The 20,153-nt window shown below is 31.6% G+C and overlaps 1 protein-coding gene and 1 long non-coding RNA gene across 3 annotated transcripts; both read left to right on the forward strand.

Annotated features, from left to right (window-relative positions):
- Positions 1–9,713: 9,713 nt before the first annotated feature.
- On the forward strand, positions 9,714–12,923 carry LOC111410029. Of its 2 annotated transcripts, none has more exons than XR_002705603.1 (4): positions 9,714–9,985; positions 10,087–10,188; positions 11,429–11,582; positions 12,509–12,923. It is a non-coding gene; the product is annotated as an uncharacterized LOC111410029 (long non-coding RNA). The 2 variants fall into 2 exon arrangements; XR_002705602.1 differs by having other exon boundaries at positions 9,716–9,985; positions 10,087–10,171.
- Positions 12,924–13,838: 915 nt separating this feature from the next.
- Positions 13,839–18,735, forward strand: LOC111410030 (heparan-alpha-glucosaminide N-acetyltransferase). Its single transcript, XM_023040186.1, has 13 exons — positions 13,839–14,164; positions 15,303–15,440; positions 15,530–15,611; positions 16,186–16,262; positions 16,348–16,463; positions 16,545–16,662; positions 16,977–17,093; positions 17,281–17,372; positions 17,678–17,744; positions 17,829–17,910; positions 17,997–18,088; positions 18,227–18,370; positions 18,518–18,735. Exons 1-13 carry the CDS (start codon positions 14,009–14,011, stop codon positions 18,662–18,664), a joined length of 1,428 nt encoding a protein of 475 aa, XP_022895954.1. The 5' UTR covers positions 13,839–14,008; the 3' UTR covers positions 18,665–18,735.
- The last annotated feature ends 1,418 nt before the right edge of the window (positions 18,736–20,153 follow it).

Here is a 20,153-nt window from a genome sequence, read left to right on the forward strand (position 1 = left end):
GAAATATACTAAAAACTTTAAGTTAATATTTAATCTAAAGTAATATTTAGATAAATTTAATTTAAAGAATTCAATATTACTAAGAATATTACTGTAAAATTAAATATTGTCTGAAATTATTATATATATCCAACTACGATGACATAGTTTTTTTTATCTTTTACTTTTCTATATCTATAATAATGTAAATACACACACACACACACACACATTCCATGCACGGAGGAGGCCAGGTCTTCTCTCCCAAAATTTTGTTTAGATTTTCCCTATTATATTTGTTTTTATTCATTAGGCATGTTTGTTTAAATAAATAATAATTCGAAATATTATATCTATATATGCACGCTTGTATTTGTCTGACTTAGCATAATATAATAAAATTTTTCTTCCTTCCTTGTCAGTATGGTATATTTTATTATAAGTTTTGTGTTTAAGTTTTGCAGTTAATTTGCGTGCTGTCATAACTTGCTTGTTTGCACAGTCATAATGGGTGGATAGACGCCTACATTTTCTCAGCTTCAAGTTCTTGAATCTATATTTTATCAAGGTAACACAAGTCTAAACAAATAGGAGATTGCACAGATAGTCTCTCAGTTGTCGTTATATGGTCAAATTTGTGATAAGAATGTTTATAATTTGTTTAAAAATAAACGTGCTCGTTCAAGAACGCTATCCACACAAACACAAAATTCTCACTTAAGACAATGGTAAAAGAAGACAAATTACGTAAAAGGGTTTTAGGTATGATTATTTTTTGAAATATGATTTTTTGTTCATTTTTTTCATTCTCTTTTCTACGTAATTTTAACATACATATTTGGTATTCTGAAAGTTATTACAAGTTATGCACCAAAAAGGCGAACTAGATGTCGTGACTTTGAAACAGATTTTTTTTTTATGATATTCTTCATAAATCTTATTTTTATTTTTATGTTTTTAGGTTGTATTGATAATTATATTGGATTATACAAGGATGAAAGTATTTGTCTTCAAAAAGATTCTGAAAATCAAAATGAAGTATCAGAAATTCCTAATATTTTACTTGATTTTGAAAGAGTTGATTTCAAACAAATAAATCTAAGAGATATTCTTGTCAAACCTTATTTTCATCCATCATCTACAATTTGTAAATATTGTGGTGCAAAAAAGTTTCATAAAGAAACTAAAGGCTTTTGTTGTTGTGATGGAAAAGTTAGATTACAGTTAAATAGTGTTCCTCCTGAATTGTTTGAGCTATTTACTTCTACTTCATGTGAGGCAATTGCTTTTAAAAAAGTTGCTCGTACTTATAATAATCATTTTGTTTTCACTTCTTTTGGTGTTAAGTATGATAAAAAATTGTGTAGAAATAATAAAGGTATATATACATTTAGAGTTCAAGGACAAGTATACCATTTTATAAATCCATTGTTACCAATTGATGGGAAACCAGCATATTTACAGTTATACTTCTATAATACTGATAACGAAATCACTAATAGACTAAAAAATTTTGACAGGTTATGAAAAATGACTTTGAGAAAATTGATAGATGTCTTGAAGATGAATTCATATTGTCTTTTTTTCGATCATTGAATGAAATTTCTGATCTTGGTTTATGTCATATTGTACTTAAGTGTGATCCAAGTCTTGACCAAAGACTGTATAATATGTCATCCTGTGAACAAGGGGCTGGTGTTTGGAGTGATGAAGACCCATCCACCAGCGTTCAAAATCGTGATATATTAATTTATGAACATTCTAACACTACACGTAAAGTGAATTACTATTATGGCTGCTATGATCCACTTCAGTATCCATTGATATTTGCCTACGAAGAACCGAGATGACACGAAGGTATCAAAAAAGTCGATTTGAATACTTCTTCACTCATCGATGAAAATTTTATATAAATTAATAACATTCATTCGGCTGAACAACTTTTGGAAATGGAAGAATGTGGTAAGTTTTATCATCCATCAAATTGTTTTATATGTAATAAGAGAGTACGTAATTATATTCTCCTTCTCAAATTTTTTCTTCCTATTTTTTTTCAGTTTTGACGAAATCGAAGAAGCGAATGAATGTATCTTGTCGTGAGTATTATTGCTATAAACTTCAAGTAAGGGTTTCAGATAATTCTATACTTCTTCATACGAGTTAACTTCTGCAACAATATATAATAAATATGCGTGTTAAAATTGGAACCGCAAGATTGGATTATTTTCGAAATAACCAAAAGATTATAAGAGCAGAGTTTTACCAAGGAATTATAGATAGCGTACAGAATGGTGAGAATAGAGGCTATAAGATTGGTAAATCAATAGTGTTACCCACATGGTTTATTGGAGGTCCTAGAAATTTAGCTAAAAGATATATAGATGCAATGTCTTTAGTTCAAAGATATAGAAAACCCGATGTATTCTTAACAATAACATGCAATCCAAATTGGCATGAAATTAAACAAGAATTGAGACATAGTGATGAAATACAAAATAAGCCAGACTTGTTAGTACGAATATTTCGAGCTAAGTTTGAGAAACTAAAAACAGATTTATTGAAGAGGGAAATTCTTGGGCCTGTAATTGCTTATTTTTATGTGGTTGAATTCCAAAAAAGAGGTCTCCCTCGCGTTCATTTTCTTCTTATATTTAAACCAAATTTTAAGATTACTAATTCTATGCAAGTTGATGAAATTATGCAAGTTGATGAAATTATTTCGTGTGAAATACCAGATAAAAAGAAAAATTATTATCTACGTACTACTGTGATCAAACATATGATGCATGGTCCTTGTAAACAATTAAATCCTACAAATGTTTGCATGAAAAACGATGGTACTTGTAAAAATAAATATCCAAAAGAATATATTTTACATACTTCATTGAGTAATGATTCTTATCCGCTTTATAGACGTCGTACGATGGTGTTACTGTTAAAGTCAGACGATGCATACTAGATAATAGATGGGTCGTACCATACAATCCATATATTATAGCTAAATACGATTGTCATATTAATATAGAAATATGTTCTTCTGTTAAAGCTGTGAAATATTTATATAAATATGTATACAAAGGACATGATCGTGTTAATTTTATTGTGAATAAAGAAACTAATGAATGTTATATAGATGAAATTTCAAATTATCAAACTGCTATATGGATATCTGCGCTAGAAGCTGTTTGGAGAATTTTTAGTTTTGATTTATTTGACATTTCTCCTTCTATAATTTCTTTGCAATTACATGTTGAAAATTCTCAATTAGTTACTTACAATGAAACTGATGATTTATCAGAAGTTGTAAATAAAGACTTTATCCAACGAACAATGTTAACTAAATTTTTTCGAATGAATATTTTTGATGAAAACGCTCGGACTTTACTTTATAAAGATTTTCCTATATACTTTGTATGGAATACATATTTACGAATTTGGAATACTATAGTTGCTGCTAATCCATCTGAAGGTGAGAGATACTTTTTAAGAGTTCTACTAAATCATATTAAAGGACTAAATTTTTTTGAAGATTTAAGAACAGTTAATGGTGTTGTGGCACCTACCTATCGTGAGGTTGCATTCTTACATGGTCTAATCAGTAGAAATAATTATTGTGACATGTGCTTAAACGAGACTATTTCTTATCAAATGCCTGTATCACTCCGTCGACTTTTTTGCTAATATGCTGATTTTTTGTGCTCCTACAAACCCTAGAAATTTATGGATTAAATATAAAGCTTACATGATAGAAGATTATTTACATACAGGTGAGACAATGTATGATATTGAAATTAGAGTACTACATTGTATAAATTCATTCTTAAAAGTTGTTGGTAAAAGTGTAAATGATTTTTGCTTTACAGATTTCGACATTGCTGTAAATGAAGCCGACATGTTGGCAAATATGATTTTAGAAGAAAATGAAAATGTTGTTGAGTCTGACATACATTTTACAGAGAGTTTAAATAAGGAACGATAATTTACTTATGATAGTATTTCAGATTGTGTTTTCAACGATAGAAATCGACTTTTTTTTTATTGATGGTCTAGGAGGTACCAGCAAAACTTTTTTGTACAAAGCATTACTTGCTACAGTAAGATGTAGACAACTTATTGCATTGGCAACAGCATCATCTGGAGTAGCTGCTTCTTTATTACCTGGTGGAAGAACTGGTCATTCGCGTTTCAAAATTACTCTTCAAACAATTCCTGATATGCGATGTTCGGTAAGTAAACAATCAGCACTTGATCAACTTTTAAAAATGATGAAGCTAATTGTGTGGGATGAAGCACCAATGGTTAATAAATATGCTTTTGAAACTTTGGATAAAATGTTAAAAGATATTACTGAATGTGAATTGCCATTTGGTGGAAAGGTCATTCTGTGTGGACGAGATTTTCGTCAAGTCTTGCCAGTGGTACAAAGAGAAATAAAAGATGATATTATGAAAACAAGTTTAGTATTCTCATATTTATGGCAATACTTTAGACAATTACCATTAACTCAAAATCTGAGAGCTAGATTGAATCATTTCTTTTGTGAATATTTACTCAAAATTGGAAACGGAATTGAAAACGAACATACATGTCGCATGATTAAACTTCCTTCAGATATTGTCATAGATTTTGAAGATGAAGATAAATCATTGAAAAAGTTAATCAGCATTGTGTTTCCAAATTTTCACACTTATAGTAACAATTTAAATACTATAATGAATAGAATTATTTTAACTCCAAAAAATGAATATGTAGATATGATAAACAATATGTTAGTTAAACAAATTTCAGGAGATACATTTACATATTTCAATTTTGATGAAGTGATTAATGAAACAGAAAGATTTATTCATGAAGATTTTTTGAATAGTTTAATTCCAAATGGTATACCTCTACATGAACTTGTTCTAAAAAAAATGTCCTGTTATGTTGTTAAGAAATATTAATCCTTCGGAAGACTTATGCAATAGAACTAGACTTATTTGTCGTGAATTTAAACAAAATGTTATTTTAGTTGAAATTGGATGCGGTGAATATAGTGGAAAATAAGTATTTTTATCTAGAATTTCGTTTATTCCACTTGAGGGAGATAAATATTCAATACCCGTTAGAACAACTCAATTTCTAGTTCGTCCTTGTTTTTGTTATGACTATTAACAAATCCCAAGGTCAAATATTAGATTTTGTGGGTCTCTATCTGCCTGAACTTGTGTTTTCACTCGATCAGCTATATGCTGCGTTATCTAGAGCAAAGACAAGACAAAATATAAAAGTTTTGATTAAGTCATCAGACCAAAAAAAACCACATATTTGTTGCACAAAAAATGTGGTGTATCTGAAAATTTTGAATTTAATACGTTCTATTTGACAAGTCTAGAATTCTGAATTGTCCATAATTAATCTATCATCTTGTTGCTGTCAAAGTGAAGATTTATACAACAATACACAAGGTTGGTTATTTTCATTTTTTTTAAATTATAGTTATATTTTGTTTGATAAGATGCTTAATTTTTTTCATCATCTTTTTTATTTAGAGCTAAAAATATGAATATTTAACAATTAATTTATGAGCATAGAAACCATATAAAATTGTAATATTATAATGTTAATTCGAACTAAACACATTGTCAATTGTTCAGGTTTATCATGATTTCACCACAGTTATTTTTTTCTATATATACACCAACAATATAACAAAAAAAAAATAATAAACAAAAAAACACAACATAAACTTATTACATAATATTTACTGTCATTACATGACCATATAACTAAGTAGAGGAATGAAGAATAACTAAGAAGAAGAATGAAGAAAATATTCATTGTTACAAATATCCACTAACATCTTCCGTCTGTAAATTGACATCCTATCAGGTGAAACTAATTCTATTGGCTGCCCTAGGAGAAAACATTCTATATATTTTAGCATGAATATTCCACAGTTTAGCCTATAGAAGAAACAGTTTTGCATTAGATTATATCCATAAAAAGAAAAAATTAAATATTATAGCAAATAAAAAGTTATTTAAATGCTCACCCATTACCTACACATGGTAGATAAGGTATCATCTCCATTTCCATTGTTTTACTTCTATGTTTCCTTACATCCTTTCGGGTAGAAAGCTTAGAATTCATAATGAATACTTGGATTATACTATGTGTTGCTTTTACATGTACCATGACTTGATCTGGTATAAAAATATTGTTGCTACAGTCATATATTTGAAATTTTCATTCAGGAATATTCACCACAAAGAGTTAGTATGATTGATAAGATAAATGGTATAAGATTCTTCACATGTGAATATGAATTTCCGTGACTTTAAACTTTTAACTTTTAGTGGTTGAAACAATAAATGAAGATAATAATTGTAGGAATGTTATTTTGTTGTTATGTGAGTTAGTTGGCATAATAATTGTAGGAAATAAATTCTCTTTTAACTTTTTTTTTTTCAACATACTCATTCACATTAAAATAAACCAAAAACTAATTTTATCAAATTTGTCACAAAATATATCATCAATATCTTTTCTCAAAACTCTTTCTCATCATACCACTCAGTATCTATTTACACAGTTTACTCAGTATAAAGTATGCAGCATATAAAACCTATTTACACAAGCTATTGAGTTACTCTAACACGGTGAAATTTTACACATTATAAGATAGCTTTATTTTAGTTTTATATGGTAAAAAAAAAAGAGTTCATATTATTTTAAATATCTTATTTCTAATAATTAATTGAGTTCATCTCATGAGTACTACAACTTTACAATTAATCCCTATACCAGTTTACAAGTAATCTCCATATCAGGTATGGCTATAGATTAGATTTTACAATATATTACTACTAGTAGATATAATAATATAAAAAATATAAATATCTTCTTCTATTTTCGATTGGTTATCTCATCATCAAAAGAAATCCTCCAATTTACAAGTCATCCCCATACCAAGTATGGGTATGGATTAGATTTTATTGTAAATGTCCATATAAAAAATATAAATGATATAACTTTAGATGTCTATATATATCTTCTTCTATTTGGATTGGTTATCTCATCTCATAAAAAAAAAATTCTCCCAAAAGTTCCTCTTTGTTTTCATCCTGTTTATAAAAACATTGTCACCAACAATGGAAGAAAAATACCAATTTATACCAGAAATTTTATCCAACAATCAAAAATGGAAAGCCAAAGTAATTATTATAGAGAAACAATCACCGAAACCTTCAAGACAAGGAAATGGAAGACACCAACACATGATGCTAATGGATACTGACGTAAGTTATACAACGATTTAGTATTATTTTTCCTTTTTCAAAACAAATATGTTCTCTCTTTTATTATTATTAAAATTAAATATTATATACACACACACACACGCACACAATCTTACACTAATCAATTTTTATCTTTTTATCTATTAGTGTAACACCATCCAAACAAGTCTATATGATTCAAATATCACTGCCTTCGAAAATCAACTTCTCATTGGAAAGACGTATGCAATTTCTAAAGTTTATATTAAAAACAACACTGGAAACTACAAATATTCAACATGAGCTCTACAATGGACGATTTCTGGACAAACTCGCGTTGAAGAGTTGAATGACAATAACCTAGAACTTGTTTTTTCCACCTATCACCTAACTTTTTTCGATGAAGTTGAGCAATTCATGGATACAAACACTGATATAAGTAAGAAATTCCATCTTTATTTTCAAAATAAATAATACTAATATATATAATTTAATCAAATAATTATAATAACAGTCAACACAAAAATAATTTATTTATTTTTCATTTTGCAGACATTTTGGCTATTATGATTGATATAATACCTAAACGATTAATTCAATTAAAAGATGGCAACCAAACTTGGGTACAAGATATAATACTTGTGGACCAAAAATTCAGAACAATGGTGTTGACAATGTGAGATTCTTTTGTTGACAGAGAATGCAAATTATTTTCAGAAAATATTGACTAAAAATCAGTAATCTTTGCAACAAACTTAAAAGTAACCTCTTTTTTCGGTAAATTTCTATTATTTTATTCTTATTTAAACTCTGCTTAAAATTGCATTTCTTATCTTGCATCAATGAATTGTGTAGGTTTAAAACTCTCCACAAAAGTTCATAGTACATTTTTCATGAATACTCCTTTCATTGCAGTAGAAGAATTGGTTGAATGGTATGTATGTATATCCTTCAGCTTACATTTATTTTGGTTTTATTTGGTTCATCTACTCTTTTATTTCTTTCAGGAAAGATACAAATTTGGACAAAATCGATGAGTTCATTTTGAAAAAGCTATACACTCAAAAATCTCCCACAAAATTATCTCCTCCAATGCGCAACAAATTCACTTTAATTCAAAATCTACATGGTCGACTTTTACCGGTATTTATATATCTCTGTACACAATATATTATGATTTCTATTTATATTTCTTTATAAATTACAATTTCCTTTTTCAGAGAAAATTTTATTGAGTGAATGCCACTGCAAAAATGGAAAAAATGGATAATAAATGTTGGTATATGGCTTGCAGCAATTGTTATTGGCGATCAAGCGCTGATTTTGGTGAAATATATGTTTGTATTTTTTGTAAAAGTTCCAATTCCAAAACTATTCCTCGGTAAAATATATTTTTTCACACCTTTCTAAATATATATATATATATATATATATATCATATAGTTTCTTATTACATAAATAAATAATTACTCTCTTTCTCTCAGAGCAAGAGCATATGTCCAATTATCGGATGCATAAATGCAAATGCAATTGGTGAAACTGCAGAAAAACTTATGTTCACAAATGCACAAACTTTGATGGAAGAAACAAATTTTGTAATAATTTACAGTCTTCTCCAATCTCTTTTGATATATTTGATAGATTTCTTCATAACATTCAAATTTTTTTGTACACAGGGTTCACAAGCAGATTTTGGAGATATAATTGGAAAAATGCAAAATACTGAAAGAGCATTCTATCTCAAAGCGACTCAAGTAGAACCTAATTCATTCAATTACAAATTTAACATCATCTCTGTCGAATGTTTAATTGTAGATGAAGAATAAGATTGCCAAAAGAATATTAATTCTGAAAAAGAATTTGGACAATTTTAACATAGATGCAGATGCAGATGACAATTGCTCCCCTCCAGCCAAAAAAGCTCTTTTCAAATAAGCTACTCACCAGTCAGAGTTAGAAAGTGCCGGCTCAAATCCATTTATATTGGACAAAATGAAAGAAAAAATAGAGTAAAAAATGGAATAACAAAATTCAGCAGTATTATCTTTAAAAAATAGGCCAAGTTCATTTTGCATAATATTGTATATATTTTTGGTCTACCTTATGGTTATTTTATAGCTTTCAATGAAATTACTTTCTCTTCAATTTCTCATTTTCAACAACTTAAAACACTTTTTTTTTTTTTTAAATACTCGACATATTCCACGCTAATAATAACAAAATCTATACAAAACTCGTGCATCGCGCGAGGCGGAGACTAGTTATGTAGATAAAGTTGGAAGAAGCTCTCACTTGGAATCAAATCAAATTTTAGTTACATGATTTAAATAAGAATAAATTGGAGTGCCCATTTATATCAAATTAAATGTTAATTACCTAATTATTTAAAATTGAAGCACAAATACTTCATTGTGACTGAAAATATAATTACTATAGATGAAAATTACCTAACAATCCCTAGAAACTAATCACAAATCATTTTTCAAGGATAGTTTTCCCATTTTGGGCCTTTTCCTTGCCTAACTGTGGATAAATTTTCTTATTTCCCCTTAAATCGTAATCGCCAGAGAAACCAAAGGTAGGTTGAAATTTCATATGCATTTGTTTTATATATACGAGATTTTATACTTCCCTACGTTCATTATGTGGCTGAAGTTGGTAGAGCTTGAAGATGGGGAAACTGACATTTGGTGAATTGTGATACTTGTTTGAATTTCAACCTTTGTGAAGTTATCTTTATATTGAAGGTAATTTATGTATATAAAGTTATTATGATTGCTTTCTTTTTCTTTTTCTTTTTTTTTTTAATGGTATTTTATCAGATATACTTTGTATACGATGGTTGTAGGATGGGGATAAATTTTAGATTTTGTAAAATGCCGGAATGTTACATTTGAGGAAATACAATTCAGTATCTGCGAGTTCCAGATGAGGTATGCTGCATTTCTGGGTATGTGCTGTATTCTTTCTTTTGTTTTGCGTGAGGGGTTGTTGGGTGGCGGCGGTGGTGGTGGTGGTGACGATCTACTTGCTCTGACTGTAAAGGCCTTAATAGAAAAATAATATCATTGTTATTGAGAAATGATTAAATTTACTGGTTCTATTCATTAACTTTTCTCTCTTTTGTTCAAATGGAACCAAGTTGAGATGACTGAAAAATTGAAAATTCAGACATTTACTGCTTAGAGTTAATGTGCAAATGTTCCCCTTGCTGTTTAAGCTACAATGTCACAATATTTTAAAGCTCGTTTCATTAAAAGAAAGAAAATTCATCTTCTAATACTTAATTCAATTGGGTTTGAGATCTAACTTGTGATTTTCTATAGCTCTCACTGTTTTTATCCTTCATTTGCTTGCTTGCTCACTCTGGGATGATGTAACTTAGCCAAATCAGACATTGATGTGCTCCTTGAGGTGTTTCCTTCAAGGTTTTTCTCACATTGTCATTTGGAGGCTGTTTTGTTATCTCTGCTTACGCGTACTGCCTCGAGCCTTGAATGGGACCCTTTGGTAGAAGCGCATCTATCTGACGATAAAAACAGAGATTGGTTCCTAGCTGACCAGGGCATTTTGTTTGAGCATTTTTCTTTTTGGTTTTCATTTTAACATTTGCTATGCAGCTTCTAGGAAGTGTCTAGCTTCAATGAGCTAATTGGAGCACTATTTGCGTATGATAAGAAATACATTTTATTGTTTTTCCAGAAAGCTGAATATGCACAAGTATTTACTACCTCATTCGCCTTTGTTTATGTATTCATATTTATGTCGTCGAAACTTTTGTTGTATTATGATTATCTGCTAGAACATCACAAGTTTTTGTGCACCCGTTTTTCTAGTACTATTAGTGTGTGAGCTAAGTGCTGTTAGATTACATGTTTGTGGTTTGTGTCTAGAGTTTGTCAACGTGATTCATGATTTAACTTGTTAGATGCTGGACAATGTACCAAAGCTAATTTTCAATTCGTGGGGACAATGATTGGTGCAGAATGAAGAATGAGAATTCCCATGTGGTGTTTAATTAATGGGTTGTCGACATTGAAGTTTTCCTCTTTTTAGGAAAATGTCAAGAAACGAAGATTAAATTATGGATATGGGAATTATTTTTATGGCACCGCATTGCTAGTTTTCTATTTATCTAGAAGCTAGATAATTTTCTAATACTTTTGCATGTTGATTTAATTTTCGTATAGAAAACCACTTGGAGTTGGATGTGGAAAAGGAAGAGGTAGAGATGACAGTGCTGCAGGAAGCAATCAAGAGGAATTGGTCGTGCTGTGGATGATGGTGCTAAAGGTGGAGGGCAAGAAAAGGGAATGTCTGGTAGCAAATATTCTGATAACAGAGGTATAAATTTCCATTAATCATTTGGTAATCCTGTTGTGAGGTAATCCAATGGGCTTGAAGATTGAGTGATAGTTGATGGGGGTAACAACAGATTTAACACCAGTCGGCACTTTTAGGTGAAAACTAGATATGTATGAAGGGAAGTAATATATCGAAGAGAAAAGAACCAGCTGTCTTTCCATTGTTTTTCAGGATCATCCTAGAACAAAACCTGTCTTGTTCATACGGGACTAGAATAACCACGAGGAAAGTATATTGTGACAGCTGAAGTGCAACAATCAACTTCTGTAATTATGTAGTATTAACTTATTTCTACAACCTGTTACACTTCAGCACTATATTGAATAGCTCTTGCCGAAAGCATATTTTCACTTTTTTCATGTTTTCGCAAGAACAGAGATTTAGCATTGCCCTTTATCATTTCTACAAGTACATGGAATCCAGGAAGTAACCCTGGGAAAAATATAAAGAAAAGAAAAGAAACATTTCTGCTTCTTGCTTGCAAAATTTGGATATGCCTCTGTGCTATAATCAACACATGGAAAACATATGCCCAAGATATGACAAAATGGTGATCATAGCAATTTGACTTGTGATGCTTGTTATTCTTAAGCTTGCATAATTTGATTACTGGACTTGCATGAAGTCAAGGTGCAGCTAGTTAAAATGCAGTGTCCTGTGCAGCCATTTCTGTTAATTTTAGCTCCTCCTCGTGTAGAAGTCTTCCCCAAAAGTAGCATAGAATAATCTTCAACTTGGAGTCTTCCACTTTGAATGTTGGAAATCCTTAGGCAATCATAACTATTTATGTTTGGAATCATTATTCATAACATAGAATAAACTTGCTCGTTTCCTTATTTCATTTTAATTTAGGCAGCTCATTTGTTATCCTGATCTGATTTTATGAATTTGATTTTGGCGATAAGGTGGTGGCCGGGCACATGGCTGATTGTTTATAAACTATGAGGCAATTTTAGGTGAGGAGTGCCACTTTTATCGGCAAGATATTTGCGCCGAGTTACAGAGCAAGATAAAAGATCTTGTTTATTCTACCAGCGGCTTCGAGTGTGTAAGATAAGATAATTGGATGTTTGAGTAATAAATGGTGATACTTTACATTTGACTGGTGCTTATTTATATTTGAGTGAAGTGTAATTAGTCTGGAACTGTTGCACCTCTAACATGGTAGATCTTTTCTTTTATGGTTAGGGAATCCTTCACAAACTGTACAAGTAGGAATATATTTCGAATGCAGCATTCAATAGAACTAGATAGTACATTGTACATTATTCTAACTTATTTTTCTTTTTTAATACTGTAGTGCTATTTATTCATCCTTACCAAACACGCGGTTAATGTCTTTGAGTGATTTTGTTAGGTAACTCCAAAGTTCGAATTTTGTGTTGAGTTTTCTATTGTTTTCATTGTAAAGATATATGCTAATTGACAGCCATCTAATTTAGAGCCCCAGTTTAAATGACACGGAATCTATTTTCAACAAGTATGAGAAATGTATTATTCGGTTCTCTCTGTATTTCTCTTCGTCTTCTTTTTCAGGACTTTATTGTCCATGAATTACAATGAAATGAAATATATGATAGTTACACAATTGAACAATTATGGAAGTGTTATTCAAAATCAAATAAAATATCTTGCAAACTACAAGCATCATAATAATTAAATAAATTTAACAAGTGGGCCCTTTGTACTATGGGCATAAAATGAGAAAAGTTGGAGTTTGTTTGGTACATTTTAAAAGTCAATTAAAATCAATTTTTTAATCGTCATTTCACTATTTCAGCTATCATTTTTGAATTTTTCTCTTACGGGTAAGATCTACTTTATCTTTAACGGTCAAAAAATTAATTATCAAGTCTTCATCGTCTGTATCGAGATTCAAATTCTTCTGACATTAGCAATCTTAATATGGATTTCTTTTGGGGTCGATGTTCGAATTGTATATTCATTGCCAAAGTATAACCGTTATCCCGTGGTGGTCTTATTTTATAAAGAAATTCGGTATCTCGTGAGCAAAATCTTATTTATAAAGAAATTTGGTATCTCGTGCATTAAAAAAAGAAAAAAGAAAAAAAAAAGAAAGTCTAAATAACTTGTTCAAATTTGGCTTTAGCCATTATTTGTTCTAATTTCAACGAATCAAACAAACAATCAATTATCAACTTTGTCATTACAATACAAATAGAAGAATTGTCTCTACTATACATTTGATGGCTCTTGCTTAACGTGTACTTTGTCAGTGGAGCCCCCCGTCCATATTTCACAGTGAGTGAGAGAGAGAGAGAGAGAGAGAGAGAGAGAGAGAGAGAGAGATTCCTTTGAATGAGAATCAAATCAATATGCAGAACAATTCCCTGCTACTCTGGATAGTTTAGTGGGTGCATCGAATTATAATTCACTGAGCAAATATGGCGGATATCAAAGAAGATATAGGTCACGCCCAGCAGCAGCACTTGAATCTGACTGTTGAAGCTCCAAAAATGGAAGAAAAAGAAGAAGAGAGAGAGCAGATGAAGACCAAACGTGTGGCTTCGCTCGATATTTTCAGAGGTCTAACAGTTGCTGTATGTAATCTTTCATTCTTCAGCTTTTTCAAGTTTTAGGCTTGGTTTAAATTGAAAATGCCCAAAATACTACTGAGGAATTTTTTTCAGGTCTTCTTTTGATGATGTAGACTAAGAATTGCAATTTCTTCAATCGTTTGTCAAAATAACCCATCTTCTAAGAATCGAAAAATGTTACTCACTTTTCTTGACAATAACCTTTAGCTAAATTAGCTGGTGTATCGAGCTAAGTTGGGTGTATTTGGAGAGTTGGCCCTTCTATTGACGAGTTGGATGAATTGACGTGAAAATAAAAAACCAAATTAATTCCTAGCTAAATAAGGAATACAAATCATCTATACATTTTAATCTCCCCATTGAGTTAATGTATGGATATCACCACATATGCCCAGCTTAGATAATGATATATAAGATGGTCCACTAGCAGCAATGTCAATCATTATATTAGTAATCATCTTTACATATTAACTATACCCCTAGAGTTGGTGTATGGATATCATACACGCCCAACTTAAATAATGATGTATAGAATGGTCTACTAGCATGAGCATATTACCCAGCTGAACCTCTATACTCCCACAGTCAAGGTTATCCTTAATGTAGATCTTGTCAAGTTCAATGTGCTTGGTTTGAACATATACAAATCATCTACACATTCTAACTATTACGAGCAGTACAAACTGGAAAACTGGGAATGACGGAAGAAGGGTGAACTTCCTGGATAACGTGAATGCACATCCTTGTGTCACTTTCACTATTTTATTCTTTCGCATTGTAATTATCATAGTGAACTTCTCAAAAGAAGTATTCATTCATAAGGATAGACTTTGGATTTGCATGATACAGAAGGTAGAGCCATCCATAGGTCCAAGGTTTTTGGTCCGTAGTTGCTTTTAAAGCATCTTCTTTTCATCTATGAAGAGCATTTTCGGATTTTGAAAAAATAAAGAGTTTTTGTCTCACTACCTTGTTCCTGCTTAAGAAATTTCGTCTATAATTATAAGTACAGCACTATGGTAAAATCTTTATAATAATAGCATACAAAAGGAAGGTCGTTCATTTCATTTTGTCTCACTACCTTATTCTTTCCATTGTTTCTGACTCTTTTATATTTATGTTATAATTTCTAACGTGGCAGTTAATGATTTTGGTTGATGATGCTGGGGGTGAGTGGCCTATGATCGGGCATGCTCCATGGAATGGATGCAATCTTGCTGATTTTGTAATGCCATTCTTTTTATTCATTGTGGGGATGGCCATTGCACTTGCTTTCAAGGTTTGTTTTATGTCCTTCATTAGGTATATGATTTTGAAACTCTGATCTTTTTATTTTCATGCATTGATTCTTGGTTGTTCTGTGAATAGAGAATACCAGATAGGTTAAAGGCCATCAGTAAAGTGATTTTAAGAACTCTCAAACTTCTCTTTTGGGGCCTTCTTTTACAAGGTCAGTTTTATGGCTTTATATCCTTCATAATCTTTAATTTTTCATCTGAACTTGCATATATAAATAACCTATGGGACACCATGTTTCCCATTTGTAGCTTTCAAATATAAGAAATAATAAGTTCAACACGCACATATTCCTTTTATCACATCTTGACAACACTCTAGGAGAATATACTTGATTTACATTTCACATAAATGCATTGTATTAAATCACTTGATCTAAAAGTTTTAACTGTTAGAAAAGGGCCACATGTGTGTCACTTAAATATTATTTTCAACATATCGCCTCACATGTAGGCGAAGTCATTTTTCGCCATCAAACTCTAGTGGGTGGCAGTGACACTTGAACCCACAAATTTGTATACTATATTGAACCATTTGATCAAAAAGTTTAAGCTATTAGACAAAGCCACATTTGTTTCATTTATATCTTGTTTTTAATACATGGATTATGACTATGCTTCACCAGACTTAAAAAACAAAAGTAAAAAGTAAAAATGAGGCTTCCCGTATCATAGACAGATAACAACGAGCCGTACTCTAATGCTGACTTGATATCTTATAAAATATAGGAGGTTTCTCACATGCTCCTGATAAACTAACATATGGCGTTGACATGAAAATGATTAGGTGGTGTGGAATTCTCCAGGTAATGTTTATCCTCACCATGTACATTTGTGATGCTCATCTTTATTAATTGAACGTGTTGTGAGAAACTTATTTTGTGTTCCCAGAGAATAGCTCTTGCTTATTTAGTTGTGGCTCTAATAGAAATCTTGACAAGAAATGCCCAAGCAAAGAGGCTATCACCTGGACGATTTTCTATTTTCAAGTTATATTTTTGGCATTGGTAAGTGTACTTTTGATCTTCTCTAATATTGGTGATGGTATTTGGATACTTTTAAGTTGACTATATTTTTATAATTTTCAGGGTCGCGGGAGCATGTGTTTTGATTGTGTACTTGGCCACACTTTATGGAACTCATGTTCCTGATTGGCAGTTTACTGTGCAAATTACCGATAGTGCTGATTTTGGGAAAAAATTAACTGTAAGCTCTTTCATGCTCATTTATCAAGCTAATCTGAATTCCTAATTTCCTACTGGAGGTTTCTTGTAAGTCATTAGGTTATAGGTATTTATTTTCAAACCTAAGCAGGAAATTTACTTGTACATTAAAACATCTATGTTTCAATTATAGATTTAAAGTCTATCATTCCAATTACACTTGACATGTTGGACATCAATGCATGTTTACGTATATAGGACTTTACAATAGAGTGATCAAGATTTAAGCTTATTTGTCTTTGTTGGTACTGTTTAACACTATCTAATATAAGGGGAACGTTAATTCCTGATTTTCAGGTAGCTTGTAATGTGAGAGGAAAATTAGATCCTCCTTGTAATGCAGTAGGTTATGTAGACAGAGAAGTGCTTGGAATCAATCATATGTACCCTCATCCTGCTTGGCAGCGATCCAAAGTGAGTAATTTTATTGTGCATTTATCCTCTCTGTCTATTATTTACTTTCATCAATTTATTTGATCTTTCGTTGCTTTTTTTATTGCGTATTTATCCTCTCTGTCTGTTATTTTCTTTTATCAATTTATTTGATCTTTTGTTGCCTTTTCTGTTCAGAAATTTTCTTATATGATATGAAATCGTGCAGGCTTGCACTAAGAATTCCCCTCACGAGGGTCCTTTTCAAAGTGATGCTCCACCTTGGTGCTACGCACCTTTTGAACCCGAAGGAATTCTGAGGTGGGTTTGTGTATCAGAGCATAAACACCAATTTTAAAATTAGTAATGGCCATTATGTATAGTGATAGAAACCTCAAATGCTGTTTTCTGCTTCTTCCCTCGATAGATTGGAGTGTGAGAGATAGAATAAGAAGCACGAACGACGGTCAGTAGATGCAGTGAAACATCAAACAAGACCTTAATTGATTATTAACTCAATTTCACTTTATTAAGTGCAAGTGCAATTCTTTTACTACAATCCTGCTTTGATTTAGCTACTAAGAAAGTTTTTTAACAGATCTATTCATTTCCTTTCGGTACTGCAGCTCAGTTTCTGCCATTCTCTCCACTATCATTGGAGTTCATTTTGGACATGTGTTGGTACACATGAAGGTTAGTCCTTAGCTGGTCCAAGATTGTGATTTTCACAAATTTTACAAGGTTCTCACTGCAATCTCGTTTATGTTATGATTTTAGGATCATTCAACTAGACTTCGACATTGGATTGTTCCGGGTCTTGCTCTTTTGATTTTAGGGATTATCCTTCATTTTACGAATGGTAAGGTTTGAAGTACCTTGAATGGATGGAAGTTCTGCATTGGTTTTTGCGATGTACTCTTCCTCATATAATTTGTTTAATTGCAGCTATTCCTTTAAATAAGCAGTTGTACACTTTCAGCTATGTTTGTGTAACATCCGGAGCAGCAGCATTAGCATTCTCGATCTTCTACATTCTGGTACACTTTCAACTTTTGAATAAACGTCGATTCTACATTACAATCTTAATATAGTTTGAGGTGGTTTTTGAGTCTCCATGCCAGTCTTTATCAGATAAAGATTTATAAACCCCACCCCCTTCTTTTTTTTTTCTGCAGGTTGATATTTTGAATTTGAGGTACATGTTTCTGCCATTGGAATGGATTGGTATGAATGCTATGCTTGTTTATGTAATGGCAGCCGAAGGCATCTTTGCAGGATTCATTAACGGGTGGTATTATGATAATCCCCATAATACACTGGTAATTTTTCAAATCATAAACGTCTGTCGTTGCCTAGTTTATGTAATTGCATTACTGAAAATTAAGACGTCTGATATTCTGATGCTTATATTGAAGTATTACATTCTCTTTGCTTTTATTTTCAACTGTTTAAAACAATCTTTGCAGATATATTGGATACAGAAGCACATTTTCATCAATGTTTGGCATTCAAGAAAAGTGGGCATTCTACTTTATGTCATCTTTGCTGAAATATTGTTTTGGGGCATTGTTGCTGGTTTATTGCATCGGTTCAGGATTTATTGGAAGCTTTAGTTACAGATTTAAGTTCAGCAACACATAACTCTGCTCTCTTGAAGCTGTCAAATTTAGCCCCCCCCCCCCCTGAGCTTGATTTTCTCTTGATTCTCCTTAATCTTCTCCTTCAATGAATCCAAATCCAGATTCGTTCTCTGCAACTCTTCCTAAAGAAATTAAATTGAATATCACGTAACAAGACGAAGTTATAATCTAGTTTCTCACGCAGGAAGAGAAAGAAAGACAGAACAACCTTGTGTATTCGTATTTCATTGTCGAGAAGGCGAGAGGCTCGAACAATGTCATCAGTGGACATAGACGAGAGCTGGTCGTCTTCGAAGTTGCTGTCTTCTACCATCGGCGTCGCCATTTTTGATCAACTCTGCTGACAGTGTTCGATAGTGGGAGCTTGGGAGGATTTGGGGGAGAAATGAGGAAAGCTAGGCCTTTGATAAGACTATTTTATTTTTTTCTTCAAAAATATATAGTAGTTACAAGAGAATTGATTCTCAAATAATTTATAAATATCAAACAAGGATTATATGTTCATTATTTTAAAAAGAAAAAGTTACAATTTTAGTATGAAACAATAAAAAGGATAAAATTTAGAGATATAGCTCGATGAAATTGGGAAGCCTTATCATCTTGTCTCATCTGGTAGGAATTTTCAAGTCAATCATGCTTGTTGGCTAAGGCCCATGTATGCGAAGTCCTACATACGCCCAGCTCCTTACAAATTCCTTATAGGGTCTCACATGGGGCGGGGTCAAAAAAATTTTCCATTTTAATTGCCTCGGGGCTCTTATGGGCCCAACCCATGAGAGGTGTCTATAAGATCCTGTGAAATGAAGCCCTGTACATAAGGCTTTATTCGAAGCCTTATCATCTCCTCTCATCTTGTCGAGATTTTTGAATGAGAAAACTTCACAATTCAGCTTTTAAGTATGATCAATTCAAATTCTAGGCCCTAAGTTCAAAAGTGAATAAATCAGATTTTTATTAATTAATTAATAATATTTTATTAATTTAATATATTAAGGTCACAAATGTATAATTCATGGTCACATATGGTACTTATATGTCATAACATCATATATTGTCAAATTCATTGATCACAGATTATTTCATCAGTCACAATTTACTTGTCGATCACAGATTTTCAAATTATTTGGTCACAAACTATTTTTTAATAGCATATTATCATATTTTTAGGTGACAATTAAATCTTTGATCACAGATAACCAAAAAATTGGTCACATACACAAAATAACGGGTCACATATAATCGCCACTACCACTACGACCACAGTTAAATACTTGGTCGCAAATAACCAAAAATTTGGTCACATACACTAAATAGCGAGTCACATATCATCGCCACTAATACTACTGCCACTGCCACTACGATCACGGTGAAATATTTCGTCACAGATAACCAAAAATTTGGTCACGTACACCAAACAATAGGTCACATACCATCACCACCAACACTAACTCCAAACAAAACG

Source organism: Olea europaea, chromosome 15 (genome assembly GCF_002742605.1).
Source record: "Olea europaea var. sylvestris chromosome 15, O_europaea_v1, whole genome shotgun sequence".
Classification (NCBI taxonomy): domain Eukaryota; kingdom Viridiplantae; phylum Streptophyta; class Magnoliopsida; order Lamiales; family Oleaceae; genus Olea; species Olea europaea.